This window comes from Macrobrachium rosenbergii, chromosome 47 (genome assembly GCF_040412425.1).
Source record: "Macrobrachium rosenbergii isolate ZJJX-2024 chromosome 47, ASM4041242v1, whole genome shotgun sequence".
In the NCBI taxonomy this organism is placed as follows: Eukaryota; Metazoa; Arthropoda; class Malacostraca; order Decapoda; family Palaemonidae; genus Macrobrachium; species Macrobrachium rosenbergii.
Window position 1 is genome coordinate 41,534,612 of NC_089787.1, and position 23,976 is coordinate 41,558,587.

General features: G+C 38.4%; 1 protein-coding gene across 9 annotated transcripts in view; it reads right to left on the bottom strand.

The window, feature by feature from the left end:
• LOC136830800 (phospholipid phosphatase 5-like) overlaps positions 1–23,976 on the bottom strand; it is a 152,693-nt gene that overhangs the window by 47,222 nt on the left and 81,495 nt on the right. For 2 of the 9 annotated variants that reach the window (XR_010850750.1, XM_067090723.1), the window contains exons 1-2: positions 12,180–12,346; positions 6,571–6,676 (exon numbers count right to left, since the gene is read on the bottom strand). Coding sequence is in view for 3 of the 9 variants with exons in the window: in XM_067090723.1 (XP_066946824.1) it covers positions 6,571–6,676; positions 12,180–12,259 (186 nt within the window). In the remaining 6 variants the exon portion in view is untranslated. Of the gene's footprint in view, positions 1–5,798; positions 5,964–6,570; positions 6,677–8,676; positions 8,696–12,179; positions 12,350–13,922; positions 14,081–23,976 lie in introns of those variants that run through there. The other 7 variants (XR_010850751.1, XR_010850752.1, XM_067090724.1 and 4 more) reach the window with 7 other exon arrangements.

The following is a 23,976-nucleotide window of genomic DNA, read 5'->3' on the forward strand; positions in this document are numbered from 1 at the left end:
CCAAATTCTAATATAAAAATTTTTTTAAGTAATTTGCATTTCTCCTAGGCATACAAACCAGAGCCTTTTATGTCCGAGTATTACTCATTGCAAGCTGGAATTGGTCATTTTAACTAGGTAAAAATGTAGTTAACTGGTGACAGGTGAGTGAATGGGGGTTTCACCACCCACCTGCTTTCATCAAACAATTTTTACTCTGGCATCAGGCCCCTCGTCATGTTCATGACCAGGAGATCAATGACACCTGTAACCTCACATGCAATACAATAGATGTAAGCAAACTGATAAGCCCTGAGCTGGTGATGTGTGTCTGAATTCTCACTCAAAGAAAACTTCAGGAAAATAAGAAAGGGTAGCACATGTCAATTATTAACAGGGAGAGTGAAGGGAGTCCCACCTAATGAGCCAAACTTCTAAATTAAAATACCTGATTGTAGAGTGTCCCTGCATCATGTACTTGGCCTGACTGCTGCCCTGCAGGAGGAGGAAGGAAGAATGAAGAGAGCCTCACTTGCTCGCTCACTCACTCAACCTGCAGCCTTATGACATAGGACACCCCAGCGCCTTACTCCAGATGCAATTTTGTTTGCAAGGAGCATGAAGACTACACACCTGTTGAGTAGCCACCACAGGTCATAAAGTGAAAAGTCAGAGGACTTGTGGGTGACATCCCTGAAGTAATAGATAAAATTAATCTGACACTGCAAGACACCTGCTGTCATTACTCATGAACCACAAAGTTCTCTAAATAGCTAGGATGGCCCAGTGGTCCTGGCTTCATGAGCTCTCTGGTGGATTGGGTTCACTTGGTCACTTTACAAAGCCGGAAAGACAAGATGCTTTATGCACAACCTTCTAGGGGCTAACAGTACTAAAAAGAGACCCTGACATTCTGGCCTAAAAGTGGGGTTCGCATTAGATAGTATGCAGAGCTTGCACTGGACATAAAAGCACCTCCTCCAACTCACTGCTAACAAAATCTCGGAGGGAGGGAACCAAGAGATTCTTGACAGTTTCTGAGTTTCTGCCACAAGCTCATGAATGAGAACAAGAGAAATCCACAGTCCTCCAAGAGCCAGAAAAGGTGAAAAGGGCTCTGCATCTCATCAACATGCTATAATGAGGATATGGCTAACAGAACAAGCCTAGGGGGTACAATCTTGATCCAAGGCCTAACCCAAGGGCTCTACAGTGCTTGAGTTACGGTACGGAGGCCTAAGCTAATAAAGTGGGAAGAACTGTTCAAAGCTCATGGGCAACTACTGATGAAGAGAGGTCCATGCCCTTCAGTCAGGTGACCTGGCCAAACACAGGGCAATAGACTTCACTACAGGGACTGGGAGGATGGTTAACCTGTGATCTGCTAAAAAGTAAATCTAATCAAAGAGAAACCATCTGCGACACCAATAGTACATGATAGTTAAGGCTCTCTCAAACTTATGGCTAACAGAGAAGAGTGTGCCAAAGGGGATTCCCTGGGTGACTTGACCAGAAGAGCTAGCATATCAGGTTACCACCCAGCATGGGGAAAATTGTGTTATCTAAGTATTACCTGAGACCCTGGGTGACAAACACTTGGTTAATCACTGCATATCATACTGACAGGAGGAAAGATGAAGAAACCCAGATGTCTTGGGGGTTAACAGACAGTATCTTTTAAGGTAAGGTGGGGCTGGAACACAAAAGCACAACATGGCAAGTTCCTGTGTAAGCCGACTGTGTGTGATGAACAGGTTGATCACTGGGATTCAACAAAGCTTGAAAAGCCTTTCCCCAAACAAGAAACATTTATCTGCCTGACTAACTGGCCCTGACAGGTGAGCTTGTCCACCAAAACATTCCTTCTAGCCAGAATATTCATGGTCGACAGCTCAACATTGTGGTGAACTCCATCATACCCCTGCCATCGCCAACTTCTGTAGTTCAACACCACAGTGACACCATTACATGATCTTGTAAAACTGCAGCCATCTGCACTGCAAATATTTTCAAGATTTTAATGTTCATATGAAGGTTGTTCTCTTCCACACAGCTACAGAAAAGTGATCTTCCAGGTGTGAGCCTCAACCTTTCTTGCCGAGTCTGTGAACACAAGCATTTCTGGAGGTGAGGAGTTCATGGGTACTCCAACTAGGTCTGCATAGTCCAGCCATCAAGTTAGTTCCTGCCTCACTTTTGTCTCAAGGACATAAGGTGTAAGGAAGGGTTGCTCAAGACCACCTAATGCTGCTTCAATTGTCACTGAATTGAGCATTGGTGGCAGTGCCAAGAAGGAACAGGCTTCTCTGAGGACAACTTACCAAAGCCGGGGATGGCTGTTCCAGTCACAACAGGAACTGTACTGTAATTTCCAAGAGCTTGCTGAAGTGAGGGCCTTGCCAAAAATTTTCATTGCTGGCATGTCTATTAGCAGGCCCATAAAACCCTGGGGACAAGATCAAACTTCTCCCTTCTATTGTGACCCCAGCTCCAGACAACAGCTGTGAGATGGTCCCTGTTCCAAAGCAACTTTATTTCAATGATGTCAGAACCTGTCAGTCATTGAAATAATGCAAATGATGTATCCCATGCAAGTGGACCCAAGATGACACCAAGGAGAACAAACACTCAACATGAACAACTGACGGTACTGCTACAAGTCTGAAACTGGTAGTCCCATTACAGACTAAACAAATCTGGAAGTTGGGCACAAAATGCATTGTAGAGTCATCAAAATTCTAAACTCCAAAGTTGTTTCATTAAATCTGTTGCACAAAACTTGTTCAAAGTAAACTCCAAATCTCAGCCAGCTTTTCACTAAAAAAGCCAGAGTAAAAGGGTTGGGGCATTGCAACACTGCACTGCTCAAAGCTTGTTCAAAGGAATCTACAACCCTCAGTCACCTTCTAACCAAAAAAGTCATGGTAAAAGTGTTGGGGCAGGCTGTTGATGGCTTCTAACAATAGGCTTCACCCGAGGGACTGAGAAGAGTTTGTCTTTTCCAGCAATCCCCTCTCATCTGCCAACAGGAAAGGCAGGAAATGGGACCACTGTCCAAGAGATGGGAAGGGAAGTCCTTAAAAAGTGTTATGTAACTGTACCGGGCATGGATTATCCCTACTTGATGCAGTTGGGGGAAGGAAAGTCTACCTTAAGTGTCCCCTTGTTTCTTCTTCCTCTTACCTCCTCTTCAAGTGAGCTGGAGGGAGGGGTGCCAAATGGGCCGGAAAGACTCCTGGTCCTTTTGTGAAGAAGAAAAAACCTGAGCTACTTATAGCGATTTCAAAATCTGACCCTGCCCAATACTAGAAACAGGTCTGGCCACAGTACCCTTCAATACCCCAAAGGGGTTTTAGTAGAATGCAAGGTGGATCAAGGTATCCTGGATATCAGAATGCCTCTTCTCTCTCAGCCAAGACACCAAGAGAGGAGCAAAAACATAAGGACATGTCTTTTCAGGACAAAATTTTCTCACAAGTTCAACTCTGGTCTGAGGAAAGGCCACACCTTTCTTCCCAATGTAAAAAACCCTGGAACTTCACTTTCTCATATGCAGATGTGAATCCAGTGATGATGAAGTCAGCAACCACAATGCTGCCAGAAGAAAGCCTTGAAGACTGACTCTGGTTCCAGACTCTAACTTGAGAAGGAAGAACCCAGGGAAAGGTTTTCAGTCCACAGACAGTTGAAATAATTTGAAGGGGAGTAGTCTATACATCATCTGGTGTGCAGAACTTCCTCTAGCATGTCAACAGCTAGGAAATTAACTTGCTCAATCTGCTGGACAGCAGGTAACCACCTGATCCACAGATCTGACTTTTAACCTGATTCATGACACCATGATTAAGTGATGACCACAGCAGTTGGAAACACTGCCTTACCTTTTAAGTGTAAAACACTCTAAAAAACCATTCCAACTGTCTAAATAGGTTCTGGAGAAGAACCCTCAGTCCTAAAAGATTTTTCCTGACATAAGTTGGATCCTCTCCCAAAAAGATATGCAACCACACCAATCTGCCATGGTGAATGCTCTCAAACTGTGGACATAAAAGCCTGGGGAACTAGTGCTACCATTCCTAAAGAATGAGTCAAGGTTGACTGCTCAAAAACGTGGTCCACATACTGTACGCAGACTTTCATACGGTCAGCCAAAACTGAACACACAGAAACTACAAACTGTGGTTCACAAGCAAATTCAGAAAACCCAATGTCAACCCTACATGTGGCAACCACATCTTACCTGCAGGTGATAAATGGTAACACCAACCCATGTAGGAAGGCACTTGCTCAAAGTCTGATGGAACTTCATGTTGGAGAGCTTCTGAGACCTTCTTTTGCTCAACTCAAGGAAGGAAGAAGAAAGTACAAATAATGAGGAGGAAGATGATGTGTGCTTGCTCATCTTCACCATACTTCATCCATATCTTCTACAGTAGAAGATATGTCAAGGCAGGAAGTAATATAAGGGGAGTGCAGTCTGTGCGCTATACCTTGTAGTATCTTCAAGGGCAAGATAATCACTACAAAAGCCTTGACAGCATTGAGTTCCTCAGCAGAATCAGAAAGGAGCAATGGGTTGCTTGGAATAAGAGATGGAAACACTAGTCAGTTCTCCAGCAAAGCTGCCAACAAAGCACTGGTAAGCATTGGCAAACCATGATCATGTGCCGCTGTGTCACCCAGGGAGAGCTTGGCACATGCACCCAGGTCAGCCAAGTTAAAGAGCATGAGCTGGTTACTTACGCTAACAGAACCAGACTATGAGCAGAAAGCAGGGAGATACAGAAGGCAGACTGGAAAGGAGCTGAAAAGGCTTGGTAATACTGAAGGGTGAGCAAAATCAACTGAAAACAAGTACAAAATGCACCGAAGTTTCTTCAGCGCATTCAAGTTTTCTGTACAACCGCTACAGCATATAATCAAGGCCACCGAAAATAGATCTATCTTTTGGTGATCTCAGTATCATGACCTGCGGCCCATGAAACTTTAATCACAGCCCGGTGGTGGCCTATCCTACATCATTGCCAGAAGCCCGATTATGGCTATCTTTAACCTTGATTAAAATAAAACTACTGAGGTTAGAGGACTGCAATTTGGTACGATCAACATACCAATTTGCAGCCCTCTAGCCTCAGTAGTTTTTAAGATCTGAGGGGGGACAGAAAAAAAGTGCTGCTGGACAGACAAAGCCGGAACAATAGTTTTTTTTTTACAGAAAAATAAAACTGGCAAAAATCTTGAGCTCAAATCAGCGTGAACAAAAACAAACACCATGCATACAAAGATAGAAACAAATTTTCAACTTGGTCTCTCAGAGCACAGCAAGTTCGCTGAAGAAAATGTTTGATAATGGCGAGTGGGTGGATTCCCCAGTCACCCACCTACCACCAGTTAACTACCTTGTTACCCAGTTCAATGACAGATTTAAGTCCATTCCATCCAACTGCAGCACTTTATCACTGCATCTGACAGCCTTTCCAAAAATTCTAGGCTGGTTTTCAAATTGTGGGAAGCAGACTAAAAGCACACTCAACGCTTTCTTTATTAAGATTTCTTGCTCTTTCATTGATTCACCCCACCATCACACTTTCTGCCATTTTCCTCTGACTATTAAGCCCACTCCAATTTGTCTTATCTCACCATTATTCAACTGGAAAATAATGCTTTATTCTTATAATACATTAAATTTGGAATTATAATTGTCATGCACTTCCATTACTAATTATATGACTACATTAAACAGGAAGACATTACATAAAAGGAATAGTTACAAATGAGCTACAGTACTTTTGTCATTCTTGAATTTTAAACAGACTCACCACAGTATTGTACCATGACTTCTTGGGAACAGCTAAGATGTTTATAATAGTGAAATACCATAAATTCTTGTCTGATAATAATAACTGAAAAGTAAAAGTACCAAAGTTGTACACAGTATTTCTTAAACTTCCTGTGCATAAAGATGCAGCACTAATTATCCCTGATTTAAAGCTGCACTTGCCCAGCGCTGACTAACTTGAATAACTGTTATCCTGAAGAAAAAATAAGAAATCACATTTCTCACTACGTCTTCCTATTGATCAAAACTTATAATGGGAAGTCAATGTATACAAAAGTTCTTTATGCAATCATACCACAGCACTCCACTGGCAAGAAATGAGAATACAATATTAAATAATATCTTGTATAAAAAATACTGAATGCCTTCGTAAGTAAGTAATGTATAAAAAAACTGATGTAACTCCTTCCCCAAGAACATTCTGGTCATTCTAGGTACCTCAACCAATTCTACCTTCAAAATAATAAAAAGAATAATTATGGAAATGAAGACACGTACAGCACAATTCACCAAAGAGGTACCCTATATCTAAAAACACATAATTTGGAAATTAAAACCTAAATAGTAAAAAGCAATAAAAAACCAATAAAAAATTAAGTCTTTCATGAACTTGCAAATTAAGAACAACTAAGCACTGCTTTCCTATAATTCTGTCCCTATGGTCAAATCATGAAATTGCTGAGTAATTTTTTCCACTTTCCTTAACTCTACCATAAAAACCTTATTAAAAGGTATACTAAAAAATAATTTACCCATAAAATACTTGTAGGAACATAAGATGGTGTTCTTGGATTTTTATAAAGCCACAATTCGTCAAAGTGTATCTTTCGAACAAATGGTGAAGTTTGCTCCAACTCCCTGAAAATAAAAAAACTTTTATTAAAAATTTATTTTCTAAACCAGCCATTCCTATTACAAAGCTATCTACATGCACTCCTACATTTTTAATTTGATATACTTTAACATGAACTGTATAAAACCTACCAATATATCAAATTTGAACATGAATTCCTATTTTTCCTAGTTATAAAAACTAGAGGCTTTCAAGTACAAAAATTCCTCAGCAAGAACTAGAAACAGCTGTTGAAACTAGGTAACTAGATGGCTAAGTGGTGGTCAACCACTGCTCTTTTACAAGCCAGCACTTTTCCATCTGGATAAGGATGATTGAGGTGGAATTATGGTATAAGGTTCTGTTTGTAAACCTAAGAAAAATACAATACTTTACAAGATCCTGTATTTGTTCTTACAGAAAAATCAACTATCAAATTTTATGTTAGAGATTCAATCGTTAGAGAGAGAGAGAGAGAGAGAGAGAGAGAGAGAGAGAGAGAGAGAGAGAGAGAGAGAGAGAGAGAGAGAGAAACAAGATCCTGTATATGTTCTTACAGAAAAATCAACCATCAAATTTTAGAGAGAGAGAGAGAGAGAGAGAGAGAGTGTGTGTGTGTGTGTGTGTGTGTGTGTGTGTGTGTGTGTGTGTGTGTGTGTGTGTGTGTGTGTGTGTGTGTGTGTGTGTGTGTGTGTGTGTGTCTCTCTCTGTGTGTGTGTGTGTGTGTGTGTGATTCCTGTAACCTCTAAAAGTCTGGCATGGAGATATGAGACTGACAGGGCCCTATGCCAGGCTGAAATGTGCCTGTACTCTCACTCTGTGAAATCTTTGAAGAATCAAGGACTGCTGAAATAGAAAGGGAACACAAGTCAGAAAGGTAGCTAACATCTAGATCAATATAAACTGATCAGTTCAAATTATAGCTTTACCATCACAGCCCTGCATCCTTATAAAAAGGGAGAACAGAGGGAGTCACACCTTATGAGCCAAAGCTCTAAGTTACGTTTCCTGCATTGTGGCCCATCCAGCACTTACTCAGCCAGAAAAGAGGAGGAGGAGAAAAAGAGAGTGAGAGAGCAAAGCCAGTTGCTCTCTCATTCAAGCTCTATCCTTATGTCTTCTGACTACCTTAAGCAAGATGCTTTTTTCTAGAGGAGCTTGGAAGACTGCACAATTTGTTGAGCAGCCACCACGGGTCCTCAAGAAAAGATGGTCTAGGTCCTATAGGCAAAGTCCTGAAAGCAAAATGAGGGCAAGGTATTCTGGTGCCACAAAACACCTTCCTTCATTACCTGTGAAATTTTTAAGTTTCTCTGAAAGGCTAGATGCCAATCCTCCTTGCAGGAAAAGAAAGAGCACCTAGGTGTTTTGTCTGCTGCTTGGCGATGAGGCCTGACTTCTCTCAATTTACCATTAACCCCAAATTGTGACAAAATTTGAGCAGGCGAACTCAGTGCCTCTGATGATGTCAAAACAAAACAGTTGACTAGGTAATGCAACAAACCAATGGGTCCAAGCTGAAAGTGTGGGTGGATGCCCTCTCAACACCCATGGGGCCATTCGCCAGCCTAAATCATACAGCTTTGAACTGGTAGAGAATTCACCTGCAAAAAAAGTGGTACTACCTCCTGGGTCCTACAGCAGTTGCTCAAGTGCCCTAAATGGGTGCATGGGTCCTAAAGCAGTTGCTCAAGTCCCCTAAATGGGTATATGCAATGTTAAATGAACACAATCTCTGGGTCAGTGCCAAGCCACAGGCCAGGCAGGAAGCAGCATGATCATCCTGGTACCAGTGAGTAGTAAAAAGGAGACTGGTCATATATGAACCGCTTGACTGAGTTAAGTCCAGGGACCATGAACACTGAATGAGAGGGTAGGGCTGACTCAACCAGGTGTTTCAGGCAAAGTACAGTTAGAAGAGCCAGGAGCAATTCTTTTTCCATGACAGATGACAGCATACTGAGTGTAATCACAGTAAGACACATGCCAATCCAAATATTTCACAGAGGCTGGGAAGGTCACTCACTTGAAGTCATGCAGGATTTCTTCTAGGAGGTCTTCTTGTCTTCTTGGGATACTACTTCTCAAAGAGAAAGATGATGATGAGGAAGAGGATAGGGAAGTGCTCAAAAACAATCAGGAGGGGTAAGGAAAACCCTTGCTTTTTCCTCCCTACCGCTGACTCGAGTCTTGTTTCCCCATAGCAAGAGGAATGGTTTTTGCCCGATTTTTCACAGCAATTGTCAAAGGGGTTCTGAAACAGAAAAAACCTCTAGAATTAAACAGCTTCCCTAAAAGAATAATTGGTTCTTCCACTGAAAAAAAAAAGCTGAAAAACCAATTGCCCTGAAGAGTCCTCTTAGAATGTAGACATGAAAGATTGGACCTCAATAAGGACTTACTGTCCTTATTGAGATTAGGCAGGTAGTGCAACAACATTCACCTAACATTCATAAATAAGAAGCATATGCGTTAAGCACATCTAATTTCTGAGGATGAAAAGGATGGCAAAACAATCTCTGAAGACCGGGACTTTATGAATCTCATAATTATGGAGTTATATTAAGGAAGTTTGAGGATCCTAGAGAAGGATGCAGTTTCTCTGGCCAGGTAGCCTATGACACTGTGACCTGGGCGAGATTAGGCTGTACTGTCTCTGAAGGTGATTCCAGAATATGGCACAGCAACAATATGCAGACCTCATAAAACAGTGTAAACCATGTGGTTAGCCAAAGCACAGGCTAGTAAAAATCTAAAGACTGCTTAGGCAAACCTGTAAGGTTATGTGACTGCAAAATCACCTTCACTATCTTTCATTTTCTTGTTAGGTACAAACTCCTGTAGGCCACCTATAATATCGATATAATGGATCAAAGTCTAAGGAACTGTGAAGACTAGTCTGTCATACCAGGTCTACATCAGAGAATACCTATAATTAGATTTGGTCTTCCTTCAATGTAAATACCCTCATACTCCAAGTGATACTGGCAGATTTTGCAGTAGTATAAAAACCTACATCAATTGTGTTAATCAACAAAATTGTCACAGACAAAACCAGTATACACTGTGTGTGTGTGTGTGTACAACTACCCAACTATACAATAAGCTGCTCCAACCTTATATCAGCAACATGTGAATTTTCATAAGAAACTACAGTGCAGTATGGTTCACATTTTGTAATAGCATGACATTTCTTGCCAGCACCAAATTAAATAAAGCCAGAGGTCAAACTGGAATAAGTGCAGCATTTTTTCTTCACTAGATGTGAAGACCAGTTTATCAATGTGTCCACATTTCATGTTTTCAGAGACTTCTATAATCCCTTGGATATTCTCAGATATACTCATACAAGGCATGCACACCAATATATCTCTTGTGCAGTCTTTTTTTTTTATATTTAGGTGATAGTTTTGCCAATTAAAACTTTGTTTTTCAAAAGTGAAGTTCTTTGGATGCTTTTGTGCTCTGCCAGCAATTCATTCCTTTTCCTTTATTAACTGGCTATCTGTTGTTCTGACAGCACTGATTGTTGAAACAACCAATTCCTAATGCTTTTTGAGCTCCATGCAAAACCTCCATTGGACACAAAAAATGTTGATGTCATTGTCGATACACAGGTGACTTCAAATAAAATTGATGAGTACTGTGTAACCATAATTAGTATTAAGACAGGTTTGTGAAAATAACCACTTATGGAGAGTGGTAAAGAGTGAGCCTTCTGTATTCGCCAATATCAAACCTCAAAACAAACACAATTATCATAACTTTCAAGCAAGCAAGACCATCCTCAATACTACTGGTAAGCCAAAGATGGGGTATGATTTCCCACTTGCTTCTCATGGGTTTTGCCATTTTCCACCATTAATTTTAGTGTTTTTCTCCATTTTTTTTTCTAACCAAATGCGCTCCCCCTGGCTTGACACATTATTAATGGAAAAGTAGATAGGAAAAATACAAAAATTTGTAGTCTGTGGCAAAATTGGCTTAATGAAACACAATGTAGCCTAAATGGTGAAAGAAATGTGTGGTTTGGATAACTGATAAGCAAATAATTCCCTGTACCACTTAGGTCTCAAGGACTGGATTGGATAACTTAGGTTAGCTTATGCAAATTGGATAACTTGGGCTAAGTTATGCATATTTTGACACAGATAACCAACACGTTTTCCCATTATTTTCTTAGCTGTTTTGTCCTTCAGTTCCAAATCTAGTGAACCAGATCTAGCCCATAAGGGTAACACAGGTAGAACTAGGCAAGAGCTCTGCATCGGGTATTACTTAGGAAATTGATTTTTCCTATTGTATTTTGGTTGCTTATTAAGAATTTACCACATAATTTTTTGTTGGTTGACTGTAATTAACCTCAAAAGTTGTAGGTTGGCCATCCTGGAATGCTATTGTGCATGTGCAGTTGTTATAGGGCGAGGTTCTGGTAAAATGTGGAGTTTCCTTCACCAAGGGGTTCAGGGGACAGAGCCCCCAACTAAGCAGCACGGCCTGCTAGGTCAGGTTAGGTTAGGGTACATTAGGTTAGTATAGTTCCTTTTATAATAGGTTTCCTTAGCCAATCCCTTCTTAAACATATGGCTCCCTAATGACTCGCAAATGCGTGGAACTGTTCCATAACAAGATGGTGGTCCGGTCTTTCTCCCATTGTTTCCAAAACCCTCTGTTCCCATAGGGTCCCAAAGGGGGTCCCCAACCAAGTTGGGCAGATAAGAGGTTAATAGTAAGTGACCAACAATATACAACACCACCTCCTTCAGCAGCAACACAAAGGTGAGGGGAAAATCAATTTCCAAGGTAACAGTCCGTGCGGAGCTCTTACTTGGAAATACCGTTACATGAAAATCGTATAATCACATATTAATCTGGAAAGCCTCTGATTACGTCAGGCATTAAGCAGCCCACGGTAGGTTAAGCCTACTAAAAAAATAAGTCTACCATCTACAACTTTGGTTAAATACAAAAATCTATGAAAATACAGTACAGTACAGGGAAGGCCTACGATGATAGGCTAGAGCCAAGATATAGCCTTTGTGAGCATAAATAAAAGCATTGCCTTATCCACTACTAAAATAAACGGTTATTTTTCGTTAGACTCAGCCATCTTTATAACATATTTTTTTGGTTAAATATCAAAACAAAAAATCTCAATACATAACTTCGCAAATAATAGCAGAGAAAAATAAGGACAGGAAGGCCTCCATAACTAATAGGGCAAAATTGTAACCAGTAAACACCCAAGTTTACGTTAGGTTGGTATTTTTAGGTTCTTTTACTACCTTATCAGCATAAAAAAAATGCATTGCCTAGCTGGCACCTTTGGAAATCCAGTCTTCCGAAAAACTAAAATAAACTGTTAATGCTAAAATTCAAGCTAGGCTAAGATAAAGAACACCATTGGACAAGTTAAATTAACCTATGACTACACGGGCTTCCGGGATACGTGTTCGGTAGTCAAAACCATATATGGCAGTCTCTATTGATAAAATACTGCAATTTCAAACTGAACTAGGTTCCACTTACAGAAATAAAATGGAAAGCAGGGCACGAATCAGTATTTCTAACCAGAACGTTGTCTGGGTTTCGATCCACCTCAAATTCATGGCGGTTCGAACGTTTGACAATTCTCGTTCGTCGACTACCTGTTATTATTAAAGATTCTTCGGACGTCACAATACACTCTTCTTCTTCTACGTAGATGTGTGCAGAAATTTTGTATGGCTATCTTAGTTATCACCTTGTTATCTGCCTAAGAGACCATCAAAGATTACATTGAAGGGGTTATAAAGAGTTTATCCTAAATAAGGTTAACAGGTTCCAAATTTAAAGTGCTACCTTAAATGTAATGACCTCTGTTTGCAGTGAATAGTTAAATACTCCTTTAATCTTAGTTTGCAAAACCGAGTCTTGTTTGTAATCCTTTTTTTCCATCGCATTTAGTTAGCCTGAAAAGGCATTAGAGCAAGGGCGAAAGATCTTGAAATGTATTTTTCAATTTCCTCATGCCCATATACTGTATATATATATATATATATATGTATATATATATATATATATATATATATATATATATATATATATATATTTATTTATATATATATATATATATATATATATATATAGAGAGAGAGAGAGAGAGAGAGAGAGAGAGAGAGAGAGAGAGAGAGAGAGAGCATACAATAATGGTTATATAGGACACAATGCAGCAATAGATGAACATTCAATAGAAAACTAAAGCTAGCCTCAAGTTGAACAAATAAGGGAAAATATTTATGGGAGGGAAGAATTATCCTTGCTAATGGGTGGAAATTTCAAGTACCTGAAAGGCACACAGTGATAATAAAGGTAGTAAATCTAAGGCATATGATGATTAGAATTATGTGCTTTAGCAGTCTTATGAAAAATTAAACAGTGAATTACTGTAAATCAACCAACCACAGATGAGGCTTAGTCTACACGGGAAGGGCAGAGGTAAACATTCAGGGACATCATCATTGGAGAAGCTGAGGTAGACCTGAGTGTCACACGACTTAAGGGTTTTTGGACGAACCAGGCACAGTCTGAGGGTCTCACCAATCAAGAAAATACAGAGCAAAATCCAGGATCATGCACGCAGTAAATGAGGGCAACACTGAATCTTCTCTGCATACCTCAGCATAAGTACGGACCGGTGAAAAGTAAGGAATAGGGAGAAAATGGTTCAAAGGCATGCTCAGAAAACCTGGTGTCAACCCAACTTATGGTCGACATCCCACCTTCAGGTAAGCAAACCCTTGAAGAAGGAAGGCGTTCACTCAAAGTCCAATGGGACCTTTTGTGTGAGGGCTTTCCTGACCTCTTTCTTTGTCTTCTTCCAACAGGAGGTTGAAAGGGCAGAAGAAAAATAGGAGGAAGAGCTTGACAAGGAAGAGGAGGAAATAGATATTTTCTTGCATTGCTTTACCTTACTTTGTACACAAGTCTTGCTGTCCTTGACCACAGCAGATGTCTTGACAGGCATTAGCATCAGAGGAGTAAGACCTGTGCTGGATAAGGGGGGGGGGGCGGTTATCTCCACAATTAAGATGACGAATACAGGAGGCTCTACAGTGTTGAGCCTCTAAGTGGGAACAACAGCAGGAACATTTGTGAAACAAGTTTCGCTCAGAATACCACGGGACAGAAACATCTGCAAGTACTCCGAAGAAGCTGCCAATGAAAAGAAATAGGCAGCGTCAAACCATGAACCTGGGTCAGTACTATTAGAAGACACATGCAGTCACCTACCCTCGCACTCAGTTGCATCCTTTACACTTTTTGTTCACATATTTAGTTTCCTCCATTGTAAAAATAAACAAAACTAAATACACAGTGCGAAAAATAGCTTCAATTCCAAGTCAGGCCGAGTACACAGACATATCCACATCCAATGATGGATAAAGGAAAAGTGCTGGGCCTGCTGGCTTATGGTGGGTTAGAGGGCGACTCACCTTCCCTAACCTGACTACTACCTATTAGGCACCTTGTTACCTAGCTTCAATGACCTTTCTACTTACACCAAGAAACACCTCTATGTAAAAGGTTATTGTTTGTCTCCATAGGAATAAACTTGCTTTCAAAGTTTTGTATTTTCACTATCAAATGTTCTTTGATACCCTATAAGAGCAAATTGTTATTAAACAAGATTTTTCCACTTCAATGGGCCATTTCTCTAAAACAGGTGACTTCTGACAAAAACGAAACATTGATGCAAACAGTAACCTCCTTCCTTGGGAATTCAAACAGTCGACCACTGAGGTAGTAAGATGACACTTGTCCACTCAGCCACCGAAGAAATAACAGGAGAGGAACCAGATCAACTGCATAAGCATAGTACCATTTGGGCACCTCTGCACCCCCTTTTTATGCCACCTGCAGTAAGTGGGCACTTTTTTGCCCTCAGCGACTGAGTATACTATAAGTATCGGCCTACTGCTTCAGTCGTCCATGGTTTAAATCCCTAAGGAGGAGGTTATTGTTAGTAACTATTTTCTGGTAATTACCTGCTTACAAATATATAGTAATATAGTATGATCGGTATTGCTGTACAGTTATGAATCATGGTATATCAGTGAAACTATATCTGAAAGCTTTCGTAGATTCGAGAATACAGCTTTAGAAAGAATGTCAGGAATCAGATGACACGATGGAGTAAGACATGATACCATAGTGGAAAGTACGGAAGTTCCGTTTGCAGATGAGATAATGATGAAGGGTAGCTGGAGAAGGCTTGGGCATGACCTTTGCACCAGCGGTCAGGTGAGGAATGATAAGAATAGCACAGAAACGACTTGAGTGGCAGAATTTCACGGAGAACCCCTACATTGCACAGTGATGGTGATGATGATAATGATGATCTTCTCAACACCTGTTATCCTTAAAAACTGCCCGTACATTTCTAACTGTTTTCATACTTTTCTCACCATGCTATCCATAAAAATAAATATAAAACAGCCATAAAAATCTTGTTTCAGACCAATTTTACATATGCTTCACTTTCCTTTCATCATAAATATTTCCAACTGCTCTGGATAAATTTTGCTTCGTTAACACCTTCCACACCTTATCATAAGCTTTCCATGGTTTCACGTGCTCCACATACAGGTTTTCTTTACTCTCAACTTCTTACATAAGTTTCATAAAAGCACTTGATAAACACGGCATCTTCCTTGGCCCTCGGCAATCCTGTTTTACTTTCTCAAGGATACTCATACTCCTTCTCAAGTATGATGAACACGTTCCTATAGAACACTATGTCATCTGTAACTACATAATAAGGGACGATTAACCACCTTATCCATTTCCATGGAACTTTCCCCTCCTTTACACTTAGCCTACCTTGTCAGCCATCCATATCACTCTCACATCATCTCCCAATGCCTTCCACTCCACCTTTCTTAAATCTTTAAGAATCATTTCCAAAACCACATTGAAATTCACAATAAGCCTTTAATTCTTGAAACACGGTCCTGCCTCACAACTTTCATCCCCCAGTCGACATAAGACTATATTTCATAAGGACAGTTTATCTCCACTAGCATATTCTACTGTAAGTTCTGATTACTAAGTAGCTTCAACAATTCTTAATTTCTCCATTAAATATTTCAATACGAATAAAAAAGGAATGGAATCAATCTACAAATAAGCCCAATACTACGAACTTGACTAAACATGAAATTAAACCTCAAAAATGTTTTAACAACGCTTCATTGTTCCATTACATAACAGAGTAGTTGCTGTTGTTCAGATGTAAAATAAATCTGTGAATGGATATTTTTTCTCCTTAATTACATTAAATATTTTGTTTTTTCCAGCTGTGATAATCGTGTGAGATGGATATTCAAGAGGATCAGTAAAACTTGACAATGATGATACTAGCAAACTCAAGCCTAAGCTCGCTACAAGAGGCACTGATGTCTTATCAACGTAATTCATCATTTACGGTATATTTTTATTTTGTATCACTAACTATTTCCATCAACCGAATAAGCATTGATATATATATATATATATATATATATATATATATATATATATATATATATATATATATATATATATATATATATATATGTGTGTGTGTGTGTGTGTGTGTGTGTCCGTTATTCAAATTTAGAAAAAAACATTTTCTTCTGTTAAAGCAGTACTTATAGAAAATGTACTAAAGTATTTTTAGGGAGTACTTCACTAGTTTCCGTACCGCATGTTAAATGATAAATATTCGAGCATGTCTCTAATAACAAACTTAATTACAAAATAAAACTGAGACAATAGACCAAAAGGGAGAAACGCAATTCTCTGAATATGAACCGAACTGATGGATCTAAATCTTCAACAATGAAAAAGAAATAGGCAAGCCAAAAAAAAAGGAAACTAAAGATATAACAGTCAACCATTACACATATAACAGAGTGAAACATTACACAGAAAGTTAAATAAAGTAAGATATAACAAAACAAAATAAAAAAAACTGACTGAGGACAGTGTTCAATTATACAACAGTGTGTGTTTATGAGGTAGAGACGGAACTGGCGTAAATATTGAAAACACGGGTGATTTTCAAAGGAAATTATGTCCTAAGAAAGAGACACTTATTTATTTACTTATTTTGAGAGAGAGAGAGAGAGAGAGAGAGAGAGAGAGAGAGAGAGAGAGAGAGAGAGAGAGAGAGAGAGAGAGAGAGAGAGAGAGAGATTCATAAAAACAATGTGTTATTCTCAAGAGAAAGGGACCAGGTTTAATAACAAAAGGGGTCTTTAGAATATTTCTTCATAACCTTCCCTTGGAAAGCAAAACAAAAAAATAATAATAATGATATTAAATAAATATATCAATAAATAAATAAATAAATAAATAAATAAATAAATAAATAAATAAATAAAACAACAGAGAGATACCACCAGTAAATGCGTCAGAAGGAACAGTTTATTAGCGCTGTCACTTGTCAAACAGACCTGACGACGATGTCAGTGACGATGGTAACGAGTGTTATTAAAATATTACATATCGAATTTCAAGTAATTTATCTTCAGAAATTGAGGCAAATGATGATATTCCTGCCATAATCAATACAAACATCATACATGTGTATAACACTTAAGCAGAACGCTTATAAAAATAAGGACAGAAAATAGCATTTAGGCCAAAGGCTCAGGGACCTATGAGGTCATTCAGCGCTGAAACTGACATTGAGAGTAAACGGTTTGAAAGGTGTAACAGGAGGAAAACCTCTCAGTTGGACTATGAATCAACTGTTAGGAGATAGTGGAAAATAAGAGGGAAGAAAGAGAATAGGAACGGAGGCACAGTTAAAGGAATGAAAGGGGTTGCAGCTAGAGGGCGAAAGGACACCGCAAAGAATGCCTACAGTGTACCGCATGAGGTGCACTGACGGCACTACTCCTCTGCGGGGAATATAAAAAAAAATGTCAATGGGTTAAGACAAGGGGTGACATCATTATCAGGATTTCTCTAACTATGGTGGTCTAGGAAACAGTGGGTGACCTTTTCAAGAGAGAGAGAGAGAGAGAGAGAGAGAGAGAGAGAGAGAGAGAGAGAGACTTTTGCCTGCACGGGCGCTTGCTTTTCCTAGCCAGTATGATTACTATTGTTAAAATACGCATAAAATTTATGCCACTGCCTTTTTAGTGTATAAATGCTCTCAAGTATGAATAAAAGTGAAACAGAGAAACGAACGGAACCATAACTAAATGAAGTGTAGCATAAGAAGTTAAGACTGGTTGACAAGACTTCTTTAACTAAATGTACCTCATATGATGAAGAGTGCTCTTAATAGAATAATATATTTACATATATATACATATATATATATATATATATATATATATATATATATATATATATATATATATATATATATATATATGTATATACATACATATATATATATATATATATATATATATATATATATATATATATATATGAATGATAAAGGAATTGAAAAAGTTCTGACATGCAATATAAATACTAATCATTCAGGTCTTTGTATCGTAGTCTCTTGAAATTTCCCTTACCATTCAAGCAATGGCATGGAACAGCTTTTCCCTAACAAAATGTACTGGCTTTATGATGCAGTCGGTCATTAACATAACCATTCTCTCTCTCTCTCTCTCTCTCTCTCTCTCTCTCTCTCTCTCTCTCTCTCTCTCTCTCTCCAATTTGCATACATTTCCAGCAACCACGTACGTGACCGGTGGAATCCCTTTTGCATCCCTCAGGCTGACAATCGTTGATAGCGACTGGTGTCTGGATTAAAGCTCTTTATTCTATTGTTTAAGAGGGAGCTTGCTTGAATTTTTCGTAAATGGAATAATAATCCTTCGAAAAACAATTTACACCATTTATGTAAAGGATAATTCGTTAACTGTGACAGAGGTAGCATCAGGGAATGTAAATAAAGCTACCTTGAAATACAGTAAATAATTCACACATCATATATACAGTATACAGTATATGTATATATATATATAAATATATATATATATATATATATATATATATATATATATATATACAGTATATATATATATATATATATATATATATATATATATATATATATATATATATATATATATATATATATAAAATATATATATATATATGCATGTGTGTGCATGTGCCTATATTTGTTTGTGTTTGTGAGCAAGTATATTCAACTTCGCAATTATGTCTAAAAGCGTTTTCAGCAAAAGAATCAGGTGTTGTTGACGTAGACGAAGAAAAATATGACTAATCGATATATATTCAATGAGAGAGAGAGAGAGAGAGAGAGAGAGAGAGAGAGAGAGAGAGAGAGAGAGAGAGAAGGCTCTACAACGTCGATTACAATATTCTGGAGACTCGTCTTACGAACTTCTGCCGCTAATCCTGTCAAAACTAGAACAACCTCTTGTAAATTATGCATTCTGAACCAACTGAGCTCGTCGTTAAGAAATTTCCTAAAACTGGGATTTTCCAGATCGTTTCTAGAAAGATCTAGAGTTCGATTCGTCACAGCGATTTCCGCAGAGAAGTAAACTTCGCTAGACGACATTCGTTTCCTGGATAAAGAGACAAAATTGTATAACTGGTAACCGTTCAGGTGACTTGATAGGATTATCTCTCTCTCTCTCTCTCTCTCTCTCTCTCTCTCTCTCTCTCTCTCTCTCTCTCTCTCACTTTTAGAGATTCGAGAAGATTCTTTTAAATGACTGTGACTTAGATATTTTTCAAATTGTAAAGATTCAAAGAATTGAAAGAGAGTTTTAAATGTCTGTCAAAACTCTGTTTACTTAGATATTCCGAAGTAGTAAATCAAATTGTAAAATGAATTCAAAGAATATATATATATATATATATATGTGTGTGTGTGTGTGTGTGTGTGTGTGTGTGTAATGAAAAGTGTATTATGTTGTACTTTTGGTATGAAAGTTTAACAAAATTGCAAATGAAATACGCAGAAATATGAAATACTAATTTACTATGCTATGCTACATAAACGCCTCTTCCATATGTCACACGTTGCCTTAGCAGTGTTGTGGAACATTCATTTCACACTCGCATACACACACATAAACAATATTTTCTGTTGTTATTTATATGAAGCAGACACTATCCACTAAACTCACTTTGGGTGACTCATTTTCCCAGCAAATTTCCTACCAAACGAATGCCTGACGCTAACTATATTCTTATAGTTAAGCATCTATAGGAAGTTACTATAAAACATATTTTATTTTAGTTTCGATGCCAGTGACCAAGATCAGCAAAATCTGTTATACACAATTATTTTGCTTTTGTTAAACGACTTTGAATCATTCCTTCCGATATTGTTTATTTTCCATATTTCCAATGATAATTTCTGGCGTCGACTGACAGAGAATTTGTTTCGCGAGGAAGGCCGGATGCACGGACGTTCAGCCGTATAAGAAAAATAAGCAACATGAAATCAGTATATGCGAAAGAGATATTGGAAAACCCGGCCAGCGATGATGTCACAGGAAAGGCAACGAGTTCTTTTCTGGAGATATCTCGCGTAATGCATTCAGAATTAGACGCTTGCAAATTGTTCCAAAACGAAATGACTTCATATGCATTTACTGGGTATAAAACTCTGAAGCAAGAGGCGTTTAATTCTGGGTTCTCATTTTTGCCTTAATTTCACTGCCATCACTGTAGCTGATTGTATATTTTTATTTTTTGAGTAGCAGTTACTTGCTTTCATCACAGTATTTTTCAAAATGGAATTCTAACCTTTTAAGCGTGTTCCATGTGAAGTTTTATATATTTCAAATGAGCATAAAATTATATATTTTTTTCTATTTGCTTGGCAAGGGCCGCTGGGTGGTTAAGATTAAGGCCTTATGCCACCACAGACCCTTGCCCAAAAACCGTCTCGAAAGTTCGGTGAAGCGTCAAAGAGCATGTGCGCTAGCTTGGCCAATTATTAGCCTTTTGAGTGAACGTTTGCTGACTTTGACTTAAAAATAATACTAATATAATTTTCACGCTTTCGCATTTCCCTTTACAGACTCTCCTCGTCAAATGAATCGCTCTCTTGTGTGAAGGGTATGAAAGAAACGGCATCGTGTCTTTGTGAATCTCCCGAGTCATGGCACACTAGAACTTCCAGGAATAGCATTGCGCCATGCTCTCTCTCTCTCTCTCTCTCTCTCTCTCTCTCTCTCTCTCTCTCTCTCTCTCTCTCTCTCTCTCTCTGTGATACTGATATGGAGTTTCATAAAGCGACACTGAAGACGCCGAAGGGGTTCAAAAAACATCAATTAATAAATGAGGTGATCGATCGTGTCTTTTAACTCTGGCTGTGCAGACTATATTTTGAGAATGATTTATCTGAAGGCACAGAACATTCTCGTTCTGTGACCTCAGCTCAATAACAACTGGCGTGAGTTGCAAAAACTATCGTCTGAATGTCACGTGTCTGGCGGTTTTACTCAGAAGCACGGGCGAGCTAGGTAAGGAAATGTCACGTTCTTGAAGAAACGATGGAAATTGCAATACCTAACTCGTGATGACTTCTCTTTTGTTGAGATAAACTAAGATCTAACTATTATTTTTTTTTTATTCTGTAGATGAAACATATTCATATGGAACAAGCCCACGGTGCCACTGACTTGAAATTTAAGCTTCCAAAGAATGTTGGTTTCAGCCTCCCACCGCAGACCTCACACTGCAGCGGTAACAGATCATGATACAGAGCCAGTGATTTTTCATTGCCTGGGGGAGGCGGATGACATCTGAGTGGCATGCCAAGACACTAACCACTACACCAGCGACCAGTATAATAATAATTAACATAATCAAATATGATGTTGTCTGACATTATTAAAAATACTTATCACCTTTTTCGTGTCCATTAAAACCTCTTGGAAGATTTCAGAGAAACCATCTGGAAACTTCTTCATGGATACCATTTCCCTCAGAAACTCAAGTCTGATGATTACGTAAGCTGGAAGATCTTGGGTCGAATCTGAATGGTTTGCCATATTAATTCTGGAAATGCCAAAATAAATTTGGCTGGCGATACGATTATTTAAAAGTGCAATAAGAGTAATGAGAGAATAACTAACAAAATAAATGACGAAGAACATTGCAGTTTTTTCTGAGATTTTAAATCTAATCGTTAAATAAAGGAGCATTCTGGGGAATAATAAAAAAGCAGAGGAGAGACAATGCAGGTCAATTTCTTGGGCATGAAATGGTGAAAGGTTGACAGAACTGGTTGACGCTCATGTCCACGATGTCCGCCCAGCAAATGCGGGGTTATGAAGCCCGAAACGTGTCACTTTGAGAGTTTAAGTATCGTTAATGTCAATTTTTTTTTTATTTAATTGTGTCTGCATATTGTTTCTGAGCTGAAAGGGTATCATCGTTATTAGTAACTGAAGAGGTTGAATTGGTATAAGGCGTTCTAACCTAACGAGCCATATTTCAGCGGCTGCAAATGCTTTCAAATAGCGTATGCTTCATACAGCGAATGCACTATACAAAAATGGAATCATGTGGAAAGGGGGGTTACCAGTTGTTCTTAGAAAAAATAAAAGTTAAATGACGAATAAACCTTTGGAATAGAAAAAAAAGGATCACTATCTTATAAAACACATGATATATGTGAATTATGAAACGAAACGCATAAAAATTTAATTTCCTACATTCTTTTGATACCATGGTACCATATTACTTTTAAAAGTACTTTCAAAATGTTTTTTTGGTCCGTACTATAAGACCACCGGAATCTGTTGAAGTTCCAGTAACTCCTCCTGCATATTATTTTAATATAAAGGCAAAGCCTGTGCCTATGCTAACCTTCGCTCTTTTAACCAGAATTGGGACTGGAAGAACTCTATGAACCCTGAGGGCAACATTACTGTCGGAAAAGAGAAAGCATAATTCTTCAGCTCGCGCATGCGCGTGAAAACTGTTGAATCGATCAGTGAATGGTCTTACGCTAAGCACGTGTTTATTGCACGTGACAGGGAACATTCTTGTACTTCGCGTTTTTTTTTTTTTTTCACCGTAAACGAAAAGCGTCAAAGCTATAATTTTTTATTTTATGGGATGGCTTGATTAAATCAAACTTCTAAAAGCTTCCCACTAACTTGCGACTAAGTCAATTATCTGAAAAGAAACGAATCAAAGGTGCAGAAGCGAGTTGTCAAAACTGCTTTTAAAAGCACGAACACTCTCTGGAATAAGAGCAGAGGAACAAAAGTTCCTACTGGTACAAGGCCAACGTAATTTAGCAGCAACAGCAATTCTCCCTCAGTTCGTTCGAACACAGCTGTAAAATCCTCTTATATCCAGATTAATCTAAAATTTGTAAATACACAATTCTCCATAGCAGCACCGAAAGAGAGAGAGAGAGAGAGAGAGAGAGAGAGAGAGAGAGAGAGAGAGAGAGAGAGAGAGAGAGAGAGAGTGTATAATTCCCCATACACAAATACACATGTATACAAAACACATATTTATGTATATATATAAATACATATAATATATATATACATACATATATATATATACATATATATATGTATATATATATATATATATATATATATATATATATATATATATATATATTGAGAGATAGACAGATAGATAGATACTGTAGATAGATCAAGAAGTTATCATTGTGGGAAATTACCTGATACAAAGAGGTTTCACTGAAGGTAGCTTAACCGTAACACTACTCTTAAGAGTTATTTTCAAGTCCAGTGAATCACGACTTCCGATAAAAGAACGCCACGTACGAAATGATAGCTCCACTCCCAGATGTTTCAAGGCGAAGAGCCTTTTGCGCAATAAAGCAAATTAGGTGTGTGAGTATGAGGTAAAGTATGACATAAGTAAGAAGAAAGTGAAAATTGGCTTCATTAGCATTGTACGGAGGTTACGTAGGATTTGAATCACATTGCACCTGTGCGTGCGAAAGAAATGCTCAACTATTTATATCAGTGATGTAATTGACGTAATACAAACATACAAATGCAAAAATGTTTTTATTACTCCTTCAATATTTGTGCGCATGTTAAGAAGAGGGCGCATGAGAACGTATCAAAGTCAAAAGTACCTTTGCTTGCATTTATCGATACACGACAGCAAAAAGTACTCATGGCACAACTGTCGTCACGGGTTAGATCGTCCTTGAAAAAATAGTTATAAAACAAAAACAAACTCTCTCTCTCTCTCTCTCTCTCTCTCTCTCTCTCTCACACACACACACACACACACATACACACAAACACAGTTTTTGTAACTAACAATTTCCCCAGTGCAC